The sequence below is a fragment of the Monodelphis domestica genome, chromosome 4 (genome assembly GCF_027887165.1).
Source record: "Monodelphis domestica isolate mMonDom1 chromosome 4, mMonDom1.pri, whole genome shotgun sequence".
Taxonomy (NCBI): Eukaryota; Metazoa; Chordata; class Mammalia; order Didelphimorphia; family Didelphidae; genus Monodelphis; species Monodelphis domestica.
In genome coordinates, this window is record NC_077230.1 from 352,767,814 (window position 1) to 352,785,507 (window position 17,694).

General features: G+C 33.8%; 1 protein-coding gene across 1 annotated transcript; it reads right to left on the minus strand.

Annotated features, from left to right (window-relative positions):
• Positions 1-9,038: 9,038 nt before the first annotated feature.
• On the minus strand, positions 9,039-9,983 carry LOC100020819 (olfactory receptor 52M1-like). Its single transcript, XM_001373139.3, has one exon. It carries the CDS (start codon positions 9,981-9,983, stop codon positions 9,039-9,041), a length of 945 nt encoding a protein of 314 aa, XP_001373176.2.
• Positions 9,984-17,694: the final 7,711 nt, after the last annotated feature.

Below are 17,694 nucleotides of genomic sequence, written 5' to 3' on the forward strand. Positions count from 1 at the left end.
ACAAACAAACTGGGAAATCATCCATTTTGACTTGGATAAAAAAATATAATCCAGTATTAAAATAAAAGCTCATGGAGATAAATCTTTTGTTATACATTAACTTACCTGAAAACCTATTCTTGATGTTTCAGAGAAATACAATACCTCAGCAATTGAAAGGAAACCACCAATTCTGAAGAAAATATAAAAAAAAATTCCACAGTACATTTGTTGAACTGGCATTGGAACCTTTGCCTGAAGATCTCTAGTGAAATCACTCATTAGTTTCTGTCTTCTCTTCATGATTCTAAAAAAGTCTCATCTAGTGGACAAACTTCCTGTGCTTTTACAGTAATCACCTTAGACAATTCCCATGCTTCATTCTTATTGGATTTTTTCTCATTTTATTCTAAATTTATTTCTTAGGATCTTATCATTCATAAATTTAGACCTAGAGCAGAAATTTCAATGGTAAATGTGACGGTTTTGGAAAGAAATATTATGAAAGAAAGCGTTTTTGTCATTAGAAACCTTGAATAAACTCAGAAGCTATTGCGGAGGAAGATGGTGAGGATTCCTCTTATTCTCCTCATCCAAGGTCATAAGATGAGAAAAGTATCCAACCCTGTAGATAAATATAAGGGTGGTTCAAGAGAGGGTTTGGCAAATTACAATCCACAATCCAAATTCCCTGAAATAAAAAATGAAACAATTTGCCTTTCCTTCTTCCTTCTTTAGCAGAATGAATATTTACTGGGAATAAATATGAATATTGTTCTATTACAATTTACAGGGCACTTTAAGTACTGTTGAGTTATAACAGCATAATTAAATTTGCAATTCAGCAAGCCAAAATTGATTTTTTTTCTGCATGAAAAGAAATACATTCAAACCAGTATTATTGAACATCGAGTGCCTAGAAATTAGTTTTTGTTGAAGATTTGAGAATGTTTCTTAATGAATTCAAACTGAAATTACAAAGCAAAGTGATTGTAAGAGAAACATATTATGATAAAATCAATTTGATGAAAACTAACATTGTTTTAATCACAAAGAAATGTCATCTTGAGTGGCCGAAAATTAAATGAAGAAATGAGATCTTTATTCCCACACAAATTCATGGCAGATATGTATTCTGAGATCAAGTTCCATGACCAGGAACATTTATTGACCTTGATAAAATGAGAAATATTTTTTTCCATATTTCAATATCCATTTAGCTGTGCGATTGAGGAGCTTCTCCTTATTCTTTAATTGGAGCAACTAATCTGCAACATAATAGGCTAAAAGGCATTTGTCAAGGAAAGAACCTAATACAATTCTAAAATTGCTTTCCAAGGGATGAATAATCTTGTTTAAAACATTGATAATGAATTGATATCAGTATTTTGAAGTATGTTTCTACATGAAAAGATGTTTTCAAAGATAAAATATGTAATAACATATTGTGTTGTTTTGTTGAATTGTTTCAGTTATGTCTAAGTCATCATGAAGACATTTGGCACTTGTTTATCAAAAGTACTGGAGTGATGTGACTTTTCTCTAACTCATTTTATGGATGAGAGATTTAAAGCAAATGGGATGAAATGACTTGTCCAGAGTAACAAAAGGAGTAAGTGTCTGAAACTGGATTTGAATTCAGCTCTCCCTGATCCGGGGTCTGGCACTCTATGCATTGAGCCATATAGCTACCCAAATAGTCTATTATAGATGAGAACTAATGAATGAGATTTTGATGATAGGGAATATTAACTCTGAGCTTCAATTAAATAAAATGTTATTCCCTAATACATAATTCCATTTTTCTCATCAGTAGACTTATTTTTATCAAAATTGTATTTAAGTATTATCAGTATCATTAAAATTCCATCATTAAAAATGTATGGATTTTTTCTCTCTTGTTATATAAGAACCTTCATATTATCATAAATTTTGCTCTTGGTCCACAAAACCTTACTTAATCTCTGGCCCTTACAAGAAATGTTTATTCATTCTGAGATAGAAGAAATAATTTCCAAGAATATTAAAATTATTTAAGGATAAAATTTATATTATCTGTGAGAGTAGTAATGAGCCCTGAGTTCTTAGATAGGAATAGTTACATTCTAGAAGAAGACAGGGGAATTATTCATTAATCAATAATCAAACATAAAACATTTACTATGTTCCTGATATGTGACAGTTACTGATCCCTAACTGATAATCCCTAACTTCTTGTGAAAATCTCTGTCTTGCTCAAGAGGAGTCAATTGAGGAGGCTGAGAGATGAGTAGCAAAGACAAAAAGAATACCAAGTGATCAGAGAAGAATTTAACTAAGACACCAGATATTGACTCTCAAGTCCCAGGGGTATAGGGTGAGATATGGGGAACACATAGAACAGCTGAATTAGCATTTGTTCCTAAAGATTAGTCTGATCCCATTTTCCAGATTGCCCCTAAAATTATTTTTTTCTCTTCATAAGAGAATCACATTGATTTTAAATCCCCATTTTAGAGATTAGAAAACTGAATGCTGAGCTTGGGGAAGTGTGAGGTAGGGTTGAGAATAAGACTTACTTAGGAGTAAAAAGATAATATTTGACAAAGTCAGTTTTGCCAGACTATTGTTCTTTTCCCCAAACCATGTGATTCCCAGTTCCTTTCCCCATCACAATTCCCCTACAAACATAGGCACTCACCTAAGGGATGTGAAATCTTTGTTGAAAGTAGAGAGTGACTTTCATTGGGAGTTCCAAGAGCTAAGTCAATCTACTAAGAGCATTATCCTTACTCAGTCTAGTTATAGTGGCTCAGCCTGCCTACTTTTACCTAGAGAATCTTGGAACTTGCTGAAAAGTGAGCTACTCCCAAGATAATTGCTTGGGACTAGACCATTGGTTGCCTCATTAAAATTATGACATCAAATCATTTAGGACTGATTGAGGAACTGCTCTGAAGCCCAGAGTAAGAGAATGCTCTTGTCTCTTATGGGGGTAATACCGTCCCTGGAGTTAAGAACTGGAAAATTATGAAATGTTACAGATGTTAGTCCCTTTTCAAAGTAATCAAGGAGGTTAATCTCATTAGTGAGTATGGGATAGAATGACATGAGAAATCAGGACCCTTCAGAATGAGTGGTCTGCGAGTAGTCACCTTGCCTATGTACATGACTTGAAAAAAAACTATAAATATACCAACAACATATATATATGAACATATATGTATATATATATATATATATATATAATGAGCTGATGGGTTATATATTTTTTGTTTCTAGATACCCACAGGGAAAAGAATTCTACAGTATATTATCTTGCATGCTGTAATCTAAAAACTCATATTGTTTGAAAATTGATGTTTTTTGTTGTTGCTTTTCAGTAGTTTAAGTCATGACCAACTCTTCATGACTCTACTTTGAATTTTCTTGGCAAAGATACTAGAGTTATTTTCAATTTCCTACTCCAGCTCATTTTAAAGATGAGGAAATGAAGCAATCAGGATTAAGTAACCTTCTCCAGTCATACAGCTGGAAAGTTTCTTAGGTAGATTTGAATTCAGAAACATGTATGTAACTCTGGAACTGTCATTCTTTCTTTTGAATGATATAGCATTTTATTTGTATCTATTTGCATCTAACCTAAATAATTCTTGTTCCAGTACATCCTCAAACTTTTATCAGGATCTTTGGAGACAGAAGAATAATCAATTACTGCTACATATTTTAAAAAAGTTATATTTTATTTCATTTTTTCCTAAATTACATGTAAAAACAATTTAAACCTTTTTTTATTATGAATTAAATTTCAAATTCCATCTCTCATTATAATATGTGAAACATACATGTATTAACATGCAAAACATATTTTGTTATTAGTCAAGTTACAAAAAGATACCATAGGCAAAAAACAAAACCAAGAAAAATAAAGTTGGAAAAAGTATACTTAGATCTGCATTCATGCTCAATGATTTCTTTTTCTGGAAGTAGACATCATTTTTCATAATGAGCCCTCTGGAATTTTCTTGGATATCTATATTGCTGAGAATAACTAAGTTCTTCATAGTTGATCATTGTACAAAATTATTGTGGCTATGTACAATGATTTCCTGATTCTCCTCAATTCACTTTGTATCACTTCACATAAATCCTCTCAAGTTTTTCTGAAACAATCCTTCTTATCATTTTTTAAAACATGTAATTTTCCTTCATAGTCATATACCACAGTGGATGGAGTCAAGATGGCACCTTAGTAGCAGTGAAAGCTGAAAGTGCTCTGACAATCCTTCCAAACCAGTTTTTAAAGTGTCTCAAAATGACAGGAGTCAAAATGAATAACAAGGAGAGAGAGGGCTATCCCATTGCATGCAACTTGAAAAATAGACACAGAGAGTTGACTTTCATGGAATAAGGGGGAACTGTAAGCAAAACTGCACATAGTAGAATGCTGGCCAATCACCCCCACATTTACTAGTCCAGATTCTAAGCCTGGGTATAGGCCAAATTCATATTCTTTCAAGAGGAAGCATGATCCTTTAATAAAATAGAAGATTTCTGAGCATTCCTAAAAAAAGGCAAGAAACAAACAGAAATATTTGATGTACAAATACAAAATTCAAGAGAACCATAAAAAGTATATAAGAAAGATAAAAAATGAGCTTCAATGAGGTTAAATTGTTTATATTCTTATATAGAAAGATGACAAATGTAACTCTTAAAAATTGCTATCATTGGGCACAGCTGGGTGGCTCAGTGAATTGAGAGCCAGGCCTAGAGACAGGAGGTCTTACATTCAAATTTGGCCTCCAACACTTCTTAGCTGTGTTACCCTGGGCAAGTCACTTAACCCCCATTGCCTAGACCTTACTGCTCTTCTGCTTTGGAACCAATACACAATATTGATTCTAAGATGGAAGGAAAGGATTTAGAAAAAATGCTATCACTATCATAGTAGTTAAATGAAGTGTACTTAGACTGAAGATGTGGTAATAAGTTATTTAGGATATGTAAGGAAACAACAACAACAACAACAAACTAGTGGTGATAACGAAGATTATACTAAGAGAAATGGGAAAACAGAAGTAAAATGGGATAAATTATATTACATGAAGAGGTTTAAGAATTATTATATTATGCAAAGGACATTAAAAAAAAGACTACATACCATATTTTAAGAAATGACAATGGGAAACTGCCCTAATATTTTAGACTCAGAGTGTAAACTAGAAATAGAATGACTCCACATATCACTTCCTAAAAGATGTGAAAATTAATACTACCAGGAATATTTAAAGATATATTTCAGAGCTTCCATGTAAAGGGGAGAATTATAAACATCCAGAAAGAAATAATTTAAAATCATAAATCTATAGTCATGTTTGCACATGATTTAGAAACTTGTAAATTATACACAAAATAGTACTGTAGCAATAATCAATTCTGAAAGGATTTAGATATTGTAATCAATAAGTTAATCCACAAAAATTCTGAAGAAATCATGATGAAAAATATTCTCCATCTCCAGAGAACTGATGAACTTTAATCATACCTCTAAGTATACTTTTTTCAATTTATATTTTTGCTTTTTTGCAATATGACTAATATGAAAATATATTTTGCATAATTTCACCTTTATAATTGATATCATATTCCTTGCCTTCTCAATGGGTAGAGGAGAGGTTAGATGGAGAATTTTTTTAAATGAATGACAAAGAACTGGAAATTAAGTGAATATCCATCAATTGGGGAATGGATAAATAATTTTGGGCATATGCTTTTGATGAAATACCACTCTACTATTAGAAGTGACCAGCATATTGATTTTAAAATATTTTAAAAGATGGAATTGCCTACAGGAAATTATGAAAACTGAAACAAGCAGGAAATTGGGAAAAGGGTGGAACCTGAAAGTTAAAAAGAGAGTACCTAGAGGTACTCAGCATAGAGGCATCTTATTTCATGGAGCTAAAATTGGGCAGGTCAGCATATCTAGAGTAGAGCAAGTTAAAAGTCCAGTTTCTTCCCTCTACCAAAGAAGGCACTGGTTGGAGTTTGGTACTCTAACCTCTAGTCCTCCAACTGGAAGGCTAAGAATATAATTAAATATTATTCTGTCTTTAGAAAAATAATGAATATGAGAAACATGGGTAATTTTTCTGACATTTTTCTGGAATGTTGCCTGCTGCTTCTTAGGATATGTAGCAAGGGTAAGAAAGCCCTGGATTGTTGTAAATGAGTGATCTGTCGGTTTGGGTAAACCAGTTGTCAGGGAGTTTCCCCCTTTAGGCAGAGAGTAAAGGGCTGCTCTCTATCCCTGACCACATCAGAATAATGAGAAGATGCTGCAGTCTGTATCAGAATAGAGAGCACCTCAGAAAAGAAGGAATAGATATTTGACTAGGATGTTTTACTTAATCTAACTTTCCTTTGGTGAACTCCTTTCTGAACAGATCTCCTGTAGGGAGAACAGAACAAAGTCCAGGGCTTGGCTTTACCTGGGCCTGAGAAAGCTCTCCCTCTGAATAACCTCTTCACCCACCAATCTCCCTTTGGCCTTCTTTGTAAATTAATCTGACTGCTTGCCTAAAGTTTTAAGATGTTTATTAAAGAGTAATAAGGGTTGATATTTGGGAAAGAGGGAAATAGGAGGTCCCTAATAGAAGGTGATGATCAATAGTTTAACTCTTTACAGTCCTGGCTAAAAGCCAGGCTGACTTGAGCCTGTCTGTCTAAAGATGGAACTATTAAGGATAACCTAGACCATCTATTAGAAAGATTATAGTCTCCAGGTTTAGCTGGGACAAGAGATCATCTGTCTTTAGGCTTGACCCAGTCCTTCTCAGGGTGACCTTTTCGAGATAACTATAGTTGATCAAGTTTACACAGGCTTCCTCTCAGTTCAGAAGAGCAGGATGATTCAGGGCTGATGGCTTCTCTGAAGGATTGAGAATAATGGCTGTAGAGGTGTATCCAGTCTCCAGAAATCTCTATGGGCACTCATGCTCTTTCAGAGTCCAAGACCAGACTCCCCTCTTTGTCTGTTACATTTCCCAAAAAGCTGCTTGCTTCAGGATTCTAAATGACCGTTAGCCTCTTGTCACTGTCCTCCTGCCTTTATGGCTTCTCTGTAAAATTCCAACCCTTCAAATATGATTCTAAGTTAATTGAAAACATATTTTGCTTATCTCTAATGGAAACTGAAACATATTTCTGCTGCTCTCTGCATTAACAAAGTCATTAAGAAAAATTCCAATTTTGAACAGTTTTTCATACTTTTGTTTTTTCTTCCAATCAAACTTTAGGTAGATCTATTCATGTTTTTCTTTTTTTTTCACTGTACCAAGGCTATGTATTAAAGGAAACTTTTTTAATTCTGTGTCTTCATTGAGAAATGAAGGGATGCCCAAAGGTAATATCTCAGCCAAGTGAGATGGAGAGAAGGGATCTTCATCTCTCTCAATTTTTTTTCCTCCCCTGCTCTTCATCTTCTTCAACAAATTTCCATTATTAAAATTCACTTAAATGAGATTACATATGCAAAATGTCTTTAAAACCTTCAAGTGGCATATGATCGTGATAATAATAGTTATTCATTTACACTGGATTGAACATTATTCGGACCACAAAAGTTTCATTACATGTGTTTAGACATTTCCTGTGCTGAGCTAGGTATTTGGATGAAAAGGCATAAAAGAAACACAAAAGTTATATTAATAATAAGGAAATTTTGGCATTGTATATGAATGCTTCAATTTAATTAAATTTGTGTTAAATACTTTATGAAGTTTATTACTAGAAATAATTAGTGAAAAAAGGTAATAAAAGATAAATAAGGTGAAAAGTAAGCAAGTTGAAATAAAAACACCTCATCTTTGAATAAATACTAGCACTGTTGCCATCATCATTGACACCACAGTCACCATAAACATCAACACCATCAATTTCTTTTTCACTACATCATAATAAATTATCATTGGTGCGAATATAATAAAGTATTCACCATCATCTCCATAATTGCCATTTTCAGCAACACCATCACAAAAAAGATCATATTCATAATTAGTTCATCCTTTTTTTTTTGTTTCCATCATCATCATTTAACACCAAGCAGTTCTTAGCATTCAAAGAGTTATTAGCCCCTGGTGGGGAAAAATAAAGATAATGATATTCAGAATTAAGAGACCAAACATGCTTAATCACAAATTTGTATGTGTGTGTGATTATTTGTATGTATTTGTAAAGCAAGTTGTGTGCTGGAATTTCATAAACACTTTAAAACTTAAAATAAAAGCCTCTTCGTGAACTTCTGTATCTCTTTTTGCTGACTTGGAGTGTGTCGTGAAAAGCATGGTCACAGAGGGTTAGAACTTCTTGTGGTTTAGTCATTTTCAGTCAAAACCAATTCTTGGTGATACCTTTTTTAGGGTTCTCTTGGCAAAGATACTGGAGTGATTTGGCATTTGTTTCTTCAGAATATTTTTCAGACTAGGAACTGAGGGAAAGAAGATTAAGTGACTTGCCCAGAGTCACACACAGCTGACGTTTGAGTTCAAAGTTTGAATTTCTGTCTTCCTGAATCCAATCCTAGTACTCTATCCACTATGCCACTTTGCTTCTCTATTACTCTCAACAGCAATGGTGTCAAATTTATACAGTTGGCACTTTTTCTATTCTCTCAGTATAGGATCTCTCATTGTAACTGATTCTCATTGGAGAGACTGAGGCTTCTCATTGAGCTTCATTTTCTTGTCTCTGCTATTTCCTGATTATTAGATGTGTTTTATACAGAGTAAAAGGGAAGGACCAAGAAGACATGGAAGCATCTCACCCATGCTGTATTTCATTAGAAAAGTTGATCCAACTATCCTTAGAAAAGAAGTATAACTGAGCCATATGGAAATGGTGAATTCATATTATATAACATAACTTAATTTCTTCCATTACCCTGCTTGTCATGAAATAGCAGGATTCTCAGGACATCAAAGATCATCATGAGTGAGAGGAATGTTGGTTCTTTTCCCTATCCCAGCTCTAGGATTTTGGTGTTTCTGCTGCCATCTCTGATGATGCTGATATCATAATCAGACAACCTTTATCCTCAATGCTCCTAGAACACGATCTCTAATTTTTTTGGTCCTGATTCCATAAACAATTGGATTAAGGAAAGGAGGCACTAGCAAGTACATATTAGCAATAAAAATGTGGATGTGGGGGGGCACATTGAAGCCAAAACGATGGGTTAGAAAGGTGAAACCTGCTGTGGAGTAAAAGACAAGTATTACACAGACATGGGAGCCACATGTGCCCAAAGCTTTAAGTCTTGCTTCACGGGATGGGAGATGGAAAACAGCACGGAGAATGAGAACATAGGAAATGGCAATGAAGGAGGCATCACAGCAGCCAAAAACACCAGCCATGCTGATGCTGTAGCGCTTGGTGGCACCTGCATCTGCACATGCCAGTTTAACCAAAGCCATGAACTCACAGTATGTATGTGCAATTATTCGAGTTCTACAGTAGGGCAGCTGCTTAAGCAAAATAGGGTGTGGAGAGAAAAAGACCACACCTCGGAGTACCATGGCAACACCTATCTTGGCAATGCGGATATGGGTAAGTACAGTTGTATGGTGTAGTGGGTTGCAAATGGCCACATAGCGATCAAAGGCCATTGCCAAGAAGAAACCAGATTCCATGGCTGTGAAACTATGAATGAAGAACATCTGAGTTAAGCAAGCATCAAAAGCAATTTCATGATAACCAAACCAGAAGAGGCAGAGCATGCGAGGCATGGTGGAAGTTGAGAGTACAAGGTCAGTGACAGAAAGCATGCACAGGAAAAGAAACATGGGTTCATGTAGGCTTTGCTCTGCCCGAACCACAGCCAAGATGGTCATATTCCCAGCTACAGCCACTATATACATGGAGCAGAAGGGAATCCCTATCCAAGTGTGCAGGTGTTCCAAGCCAGGGATGCCCATCAGGAAGAATGTGGATGGTGAGAATTGGGAGGCATTGGCCAGGATCATCATGTTACTACTTTATCTTCTCAGAGAATAACTTCTGTGCTTTCAAGGCTCAAAGACTCCATTGAGATCATAGCAATCTGCATGTGAAACATATTGAAAACAGAAGTAAAGGAAAGCCACAGATAATTTCCCATTAGAGATGATAACACAACAAATAATGTTCATTTTAAAGTTAAATATTGAATTTGCTTTTTTTAGTAAATACTTTTAATTTAAAATATCTGGGATATAAATGACTGTAATACTTGATAGAAATGGGAAGAAAATCAGAATCCATCAATTCCCACCTCCCATCCCCATATCAATCTCCTTATCTTCAAGACTTTACATTTATTTCTTTAAAGTTGTATGTTATTAAATTCAGCATATTCCTTTAATTCTGAATCTTGATCATTTAAACTAATAATTATTCATATCTACTCAGTTCTGTGTACCATAAATGAGGAACATTGCCATTTATTCCTTTCTCCAAGTCATAAATGAAAATAACCAATAGTACTGGGCTGAGGAGGACAGATGTCTTGAAATATATTTTCTATATGATAGAAAATAGAAAACATTGCTGATCCTAATATCCTAGTCCTGACTAATATGCTTCTCTTATTTCTTATATCATTTTCTTTCATATTTGTCTTTAATATGAATTAATTCAATTCATGGGATATATGAGGAAAAGAAAAAGGAAAAGAAAGGAAGGGAGAAAAGAAGGAGGAAGAAAAGGGAAGAAGGAAGGAAGAAATGAAAAATGAAAATACTCAAGCAATATGTGTGGTGTGATATCTACTATTACTGTTTCATCTACTGTATTTTTTGCACTAAATATTCATGAAAATATATAGTAATAAAATATAATAATATTAAGAAGAAAGAATGATCAGAAGAATGTTTATCCCAGGGGATTGTTGAGGTGGGGCAGAGACAAATTAAGGGGGAGGAAACCTTGAACTTAAGAGAGTAAGCCAAAAAGAATGATAATCAAATTCATAAGAGGAGTAAGTTAATTGATAAATTAAAAAAATATATGTTTGCTAATAATCTCAACTCAGGAAATACAAATAGTCACTGTATATGTTGGAAAGGGAAGAAATGACTTCTGGTAAATTTTTTGGATGTATTTCAGATAATTTAATGAAGTCAAGGATCAAGTGATTACGAGGAAAGTAAAATTGTAAAGGAATAGTTTGAAATCATGGCTGAAAATTTCTTATTGTGATATTAAGGTGCATTAATTGAAGCACAGTTTTAAAATCAAACTGGTTACAGCCATATTACACTGGTCAGATCGCATTCTCAGAGTTATGGTACAGTTTATTTAGACTCATAGGATAACTATTAAGATAATTAATTTCTTCTCTTATTTTCTTATTTATACTTAGAAAGTCTATTTTAACATTTTTATTTTGTCATTTTAAACAAAAATATCAGTCTTCAGGGAAAAATAAATACAAAGAATATTTGAGTTATCTTTGTGTTCTTCTATTATTCATTAGTAAGTTATTATTCATAATTATCTCCAAGGAAATGATTTTTATATTTATGCATCTATTTATAATTGTTCTCATCTGATTCATTAAAATATAACCTATTAAACATAGTTAACGGATTTTCACACAGTCATTTTAACTTCAACATATCAAATTCATCCCTCTTCCAAGTTTCACTCTTTTGGTCAAGAGTATTGTCTTCCTTCTAATAATACAGGTTCAAACATTTGATTCGTTCTCAAGTCTTCATTCTCCCTCATCTCACATATCTAATCACTTGCCAAGTTTTGTCAATTTAACCAATGAATTCTTTACATTTATTCTGTTCTGTCTAATCATCAAACCACTATGACAATTTTGCATCTCATTACCTCTTACGCACATTATTGCAGTAGTCTTCCAATTATTCTCCTTCCCTCAAATTTTTCCTTTATTCAACTCATTCTTAACACTCCTTCAGATAGGATTTCCTAAAATGTTATTCTGTCACTTTCTTGCTCAATCTCCAATGTCTCCCTGTTATCATTAGGAATAAATGATATTTTTCTATATTTGCCATTTAGAATTCTTCATGCCTGACTTCAATCTCCCTTTCTAAGTTTATGAATTTCCTTTACAAACTCTACATTAAAATCTACTTGACCATATTCTTCCTCACAAACAATATTCTTAGATCCCATCTTGATGTCTTTGTATTAGCTATATTACATGCTTTCAATTTGCTCTTTCCTAAATTAAAGAAGATATCGTTCATAAGAACTTACTTGATTTTTCCCAGCTGTTACTACATTCTCTCAAAATTATGTTGCATTTATTTGTATAGATTTATAACATATTGCATAAATATATGTTATGATTTCCTATAAAATATAACTTTCCTGAGGCCAGGGAGTATATCTTTTTTATCTTTTTATTCCTGATCCTTATCACAGTGCTTGGAACATCAGAAGTGCTTTATAAACATTGATTGATCAGTTAGTTCATATCCTTCTGGTTTCTCAAGCACCAGAATCTATCCATTCTTGGTTCTTCTTCTTTTCTTCCATGTATCAAGAAATAATAACTTGTTTTGATTTTCCTCAGTCATTGCCAATATTAGCTAACTCTAATATTTTATATTATTGACAATATTCTAATAGGTTTTTGTTATCCTTTCATATTTATTCTGTTACCTCCTCTTGCTTTTATTTTCTATACATCTTTCTGTTTTTGTTTTTATATTTGAGTTAAAGTGTTCTCTTCTCTGGGTTCACATTGGTCTCTTTAGATACCTTTCCTAAAAGTTATTAGTCTTCACTAGACTACAAAAAGTACCCATCACACACACATGCAACATTTAAGAAACCCTACTTTCTGCAAAACTTATGACATGTTTCTCATGCATCTACATCCCCTTTCGGTCAAGGATTTCACAGGTAAACTCAAATGAAAGTATCAATCTGGGTTCTGCTTCCATTTATCTTTACCCGAATGATTTCTGCCATATCCTTACTCTGTTTCTTAAAGATCTTTTTAGTAATATATATGTATATAAAATCTCATTATCTTATCATTTTTATCCACTATTTTGAAAAATATATACTCTCCTAGAACCTTATTCTTGTCATAGTTCTTTTCCAAAAGTCTCCATAATATATGAGATAAACATTTACTCCTTGTGTTTTTATGTTTGTGTGTAAAATTATTATGTCCGTTAAAGATACCTTATCATCTGAGGGGCAGGTGACAGTTCATAAAATGGGAGTGGATGACAAATCATTGACAAATATTCTACAGTCACAAACACAGTGATATTCCCCTAGAAAAGAGACAATTCAATAATCAAGTAAAATTCATTCTCACTAATTCCACAGTTAAACTAGGATCATAAATTATCTCAGGAGTCCTGACATATACTTTAATATCAAAGAAACTTGAACAAAATGTCATAGAAATACTAGTGAAGTGAAAGGACATGGGGCATTTGGTATTCTTGACTAGCATTCCTCCCAGGTTACTAGTATACCAGTGTGCCAGAGGAGCTCAAAAACCTTTTCTTTGTAACATTGCCAATCCCATTTAGCTTTAAAGAATTGCTAGTGGGGACATTTTCTATTCTGTAATATTTCTGCATACACCCAGGGGGGTTACATCAAAACGGTTACATCAAAACATTGTCCTCCTTGAATTTCAACTATCTTGAAATTTTATATACAAAGTATTTTTTCATACTAGGTGTCTGCATTCCCTGAAGAAACAAAATGTGGAAATACCAGTTCATGTTGAACATGGTAATTTATAGTCTTGAGCTTCCTTAAATTAAATGATGTACTTACAAGCCATTAAAACTGAGATAGGTTTCTTTGATCCTTATTGGAGTTGTTGTTAGGTCTATGATACTGCCCTGTTTCTGAAGTTTCAGGCACATAGATATCCCTTCTTATTAATATAAGCAATAGTGGCACTATCTGAGTATTTCACAAGCCAGTAGAATACATTCTTGGTTGAGCCAGGGTAAAAAATAAGATTGACTTTTAAAGAAGCTGCACACAATACTAAGTAGCAAGGCCCAGGTTTGCATCCTGTCTTAAAAACTTGATCATTCTGTGAACTGAACAAATATTGTACTTCTCTGATGCTCAGTTTCTTATTTATAAAATGGGAGAATTTCAAGTACCTTTCAGGATAGCATCAATGATCATATGATATAATGTACATAAGTCATTTCACAAATGATTAAGTATAAAATAAAGATTAAACATTTCATGAGACAATTATAATGTGTTATTATCCCATTTTGCAAACTTTAATTTCCTTTGAGAATAATTTTCGAATAAGAGTCTTTCTACCTCCAAGAATCTGGGAAAGGTGAAGTGCTTACAGAAAGTGCTATGAAGATGGTTGCAGAGACCATACATTGTTTCAAAAGATCCTGAGTGAACTTTTGGATGTGCTGAATTGAACTTTGGGGGGTTGAATGCATTTGTTTTGAATATATACTTTTATGCCAAAGGGAACTGCCCCCCAACTGGTTTTGTTCTTTTTCTCTCTTTCCCTCTTGTTCCCAAATTATTGTAATTTCTCCTTAGAAACTGCAACACTGTATCTATCTTTAGTTAAGGATCTTTAGAGTTATTTTGGCTATGTTTCAAATGATGTTTTAAATGATGTGTTTTAAATGATGATCCACAAAGGATCACAGGAGGCATTGTGTAAATGGAATTTTGTAGCCCTGGGCTTCATTTCCCAGCACCCACTCTCCTCCTGTCCTTGGGACCTGACATAGGCAGAATGGGAGTTATGGGGAAGTCTTCCTCTCTTGGGACAGGACTTTTGGTTGGAGCTGCTCTTCTGATGGAGTGGATATTTTTGCTGGGACTTGAGGAAGTAGACTACTCTGGCTCTTGTCTCCCTTGAATTCCTCTCTTTCTAGCACCCCTTACCTTTTCTCCCTTTCTACAAATTCAATGTAGAGACAATATGTTTTTGCTAGAAATTAAATGAAGGACTCTATCAAGTGCTTTTTTTAAAATCAAAAACTTTAAATTTTTTGCTGTGATTTTCTTTTACATCATAAGCGTTTACTGATTAATTCTACCTTGGAAGAGTCTCTTATAATAAAGTAAAATAATTAAGTAAAACTAGTAAAAAAGTGACCTCCCTCAGCTAAAAATTCAGAAAGTATATCACATTTGTATAGCACTTCCTACCCAGTTCTTCCAACCTCTAAAATCTAATAATCTCTTTCATTTCTAGTGCACCTTACACCTAACCCTTTAGTTTACACATGTACACACACACACACACACACACACACACACACATTGAACAAAAGTTTGATTTAAATGACTTAAAGGATTATGTTGCCTGAGTCAAGAGGAGAGGAACTGGGAACTAGCTGGCACAGATACTCCATTCACATCATTTAACTCCAGAATCATCTTTCCTCATCATCCCTTGCCTAGATTATTATATAATCCTTTCACTGGTCTTTCCTGCCTCATGTTTCTTTTCCCCACTTCACTCAATCTTTGTAACTGTCTCCAAAGTGATTTATTTATATTTATTTTCTTTATAAGTATTATATATATGCATATATATCCTTTTTGTCTACTCCATTAGAGCACAAGTTCTCTGAGAGTGATCCATTTGTGAATTGAAAGTGATTGTGAAAATGATCAATTTATTTTATTTTATCCACAGCACCTAACATATAGTTGATACTTAATAAATGTCATCTGAATAATTAAACATGATCTCTAGTTAAATTACTAAAACATTGTTATCATTGGGATACATTGATGAATTTCTATCATGTCCCTGTGGAGATGAGGGAAGGGTCAATAAAGCAGCTGTAAAGTCCACTGGGGTCCTTAGATAAATGATGAGAGGGAAATAGATGACTCAATCATGGATATATCTTCCTCTCTGGCATCAGACCCTATTAAATATCAGCAATGCAATATAGGGTTCTTGAGGTAGGCAACAACATTAAGCAGTATGGAACTGCCTTACTCATCAAGCTGAAATCCTTATATGTTAAGGTGATTTAGGGAAAGGAGGAAAATTAGAACAGTGTAGTTCATTATTAGAGGCTAATGCTGCTGAAACTCTTGATATATTAATATATGTGATAGCCATAGTCCCTCTGGATGTTCTTCTGAGACATTCTCATTCACTGCAATGGGTGTCCCATACAAACACACCTGTTTACCTTCTTTTGGTAGAGAAGTAACTGAGATCCAAAACACTAGCAATGTTTTGTATCAAATAAGCTAATGTATATCGCCCCCCCCCCATCTCACCATCACCATCCTGTTTCTAGAAGTTGCCCACATTTGGATCACCTTCTCTTTCTCCCTGGTATATATATGTCCTTTTGGGACATTGCAACTAGACTATCAACTTGAGTCATTGTGAACCACCTGAACCTTTTCATAGAGATTTTGAGTTCTCTGCAGCTGACTCACATGACTTAAGATATTCTGTTTCATCTTATCTGGAGTAAGGGAAATACATTTTTTTTTATTTTCCAGTTTCTGGTCAGCCATGATTTTGAAATCATTTTCATCATGTAATTTGATTATTATGTCACTTCCTATAACTATTTCACCTAGGAAGGAAACTGGTGATTAGGATAATATTTTTTCCTCAATAACTTGTCTTTCTTCATCTTCAGTTTTATAGAATAGACATTGGTAACTACCCTAATGGAAGACCAATGTCATTCTCTAAATGTATTTCTTTTATTGTAGTAATTAATCTAGCCTGTCCCAGAACAGAATTCACAACACTTTCAGTCTATTTTCTGTTTAATGTCCTTCACAATATGGATTCAATCTCTCTTCCCACATTATTTTCATATCTCACAGCCTAACACATATGTGTGTTTGTGTTCCAGCTGAACTGACACAGTTGAAATTTCCTGAAAGTGACCTACAATCTTTTATACATGAATTTTTATCTTTCTGTGTCTTGTAATCTTCTTCCACCTTACCTCCTCTTCCTGTAACACTTGACTACTTTCAAGGACAAGTTCAGAGAGAATCTCCTATGAGACTTTATTAGTCCCTCCCAAACAATAATCTTATCCCCTCCAAATACACTTGTATTTGTGTTAAAGATAATTTGACTTTATTATCTATACACCTTTTATATCCTTAGAAAGAATTTTAATATAACATTTCTGAAGGCAGTGTCTTACATTTCCCCCCATTCTGTTGTAGTAAGCCTACATAGTCCCTTCTTCATACCATGCCCTCAGAATATTTTGCTCATAGAAGTTATTTAATAAATGTATGGATATTTTATTAAAATATTTTAGTGATAAAAGGTTATTTAAAAGCATATCTAATGCAAGGCTAATTAAAATTATTTCTCAAGAATTGTTCTTTTTAGTTGATCCTTGGTCAAGGTTCATTAGCTTTCTGGTGTTTTCTTTATTTGCCTCTAAAGAGGAAATGCTACTACTCATCACAAATTGAGTATCTCTCCTTAGCTGATTCTCTTTTTGAGTCAAAAGAAATAATAAAGCAGACAACCACAGTTAAAAGAGAAATGGGAACCCAACTAGTCTAACCACTGGAAAGAAATCCCTTTTTTCATCCTTAGCAAGTGATCATACTGCCATTGTTTGAAGAACTCTAGTGAAAGAAAACCCATGAATTCATTTGGAAGTTCATTTCATATTTGTACATTTATGATTTTTAGGAAGTGTTCCATTACATCAAAATGTAATTTCTATAGCT

Excerpts from the sequence above, each read along its gene's own strand:
- LOC100020819 (XM_001373139.3), bottom strand. The coding sequence starts at position 9,983 with ATGATCCTGGCCAATGCCTCCCAATTCTCACCATCCACATTCTTCCTG.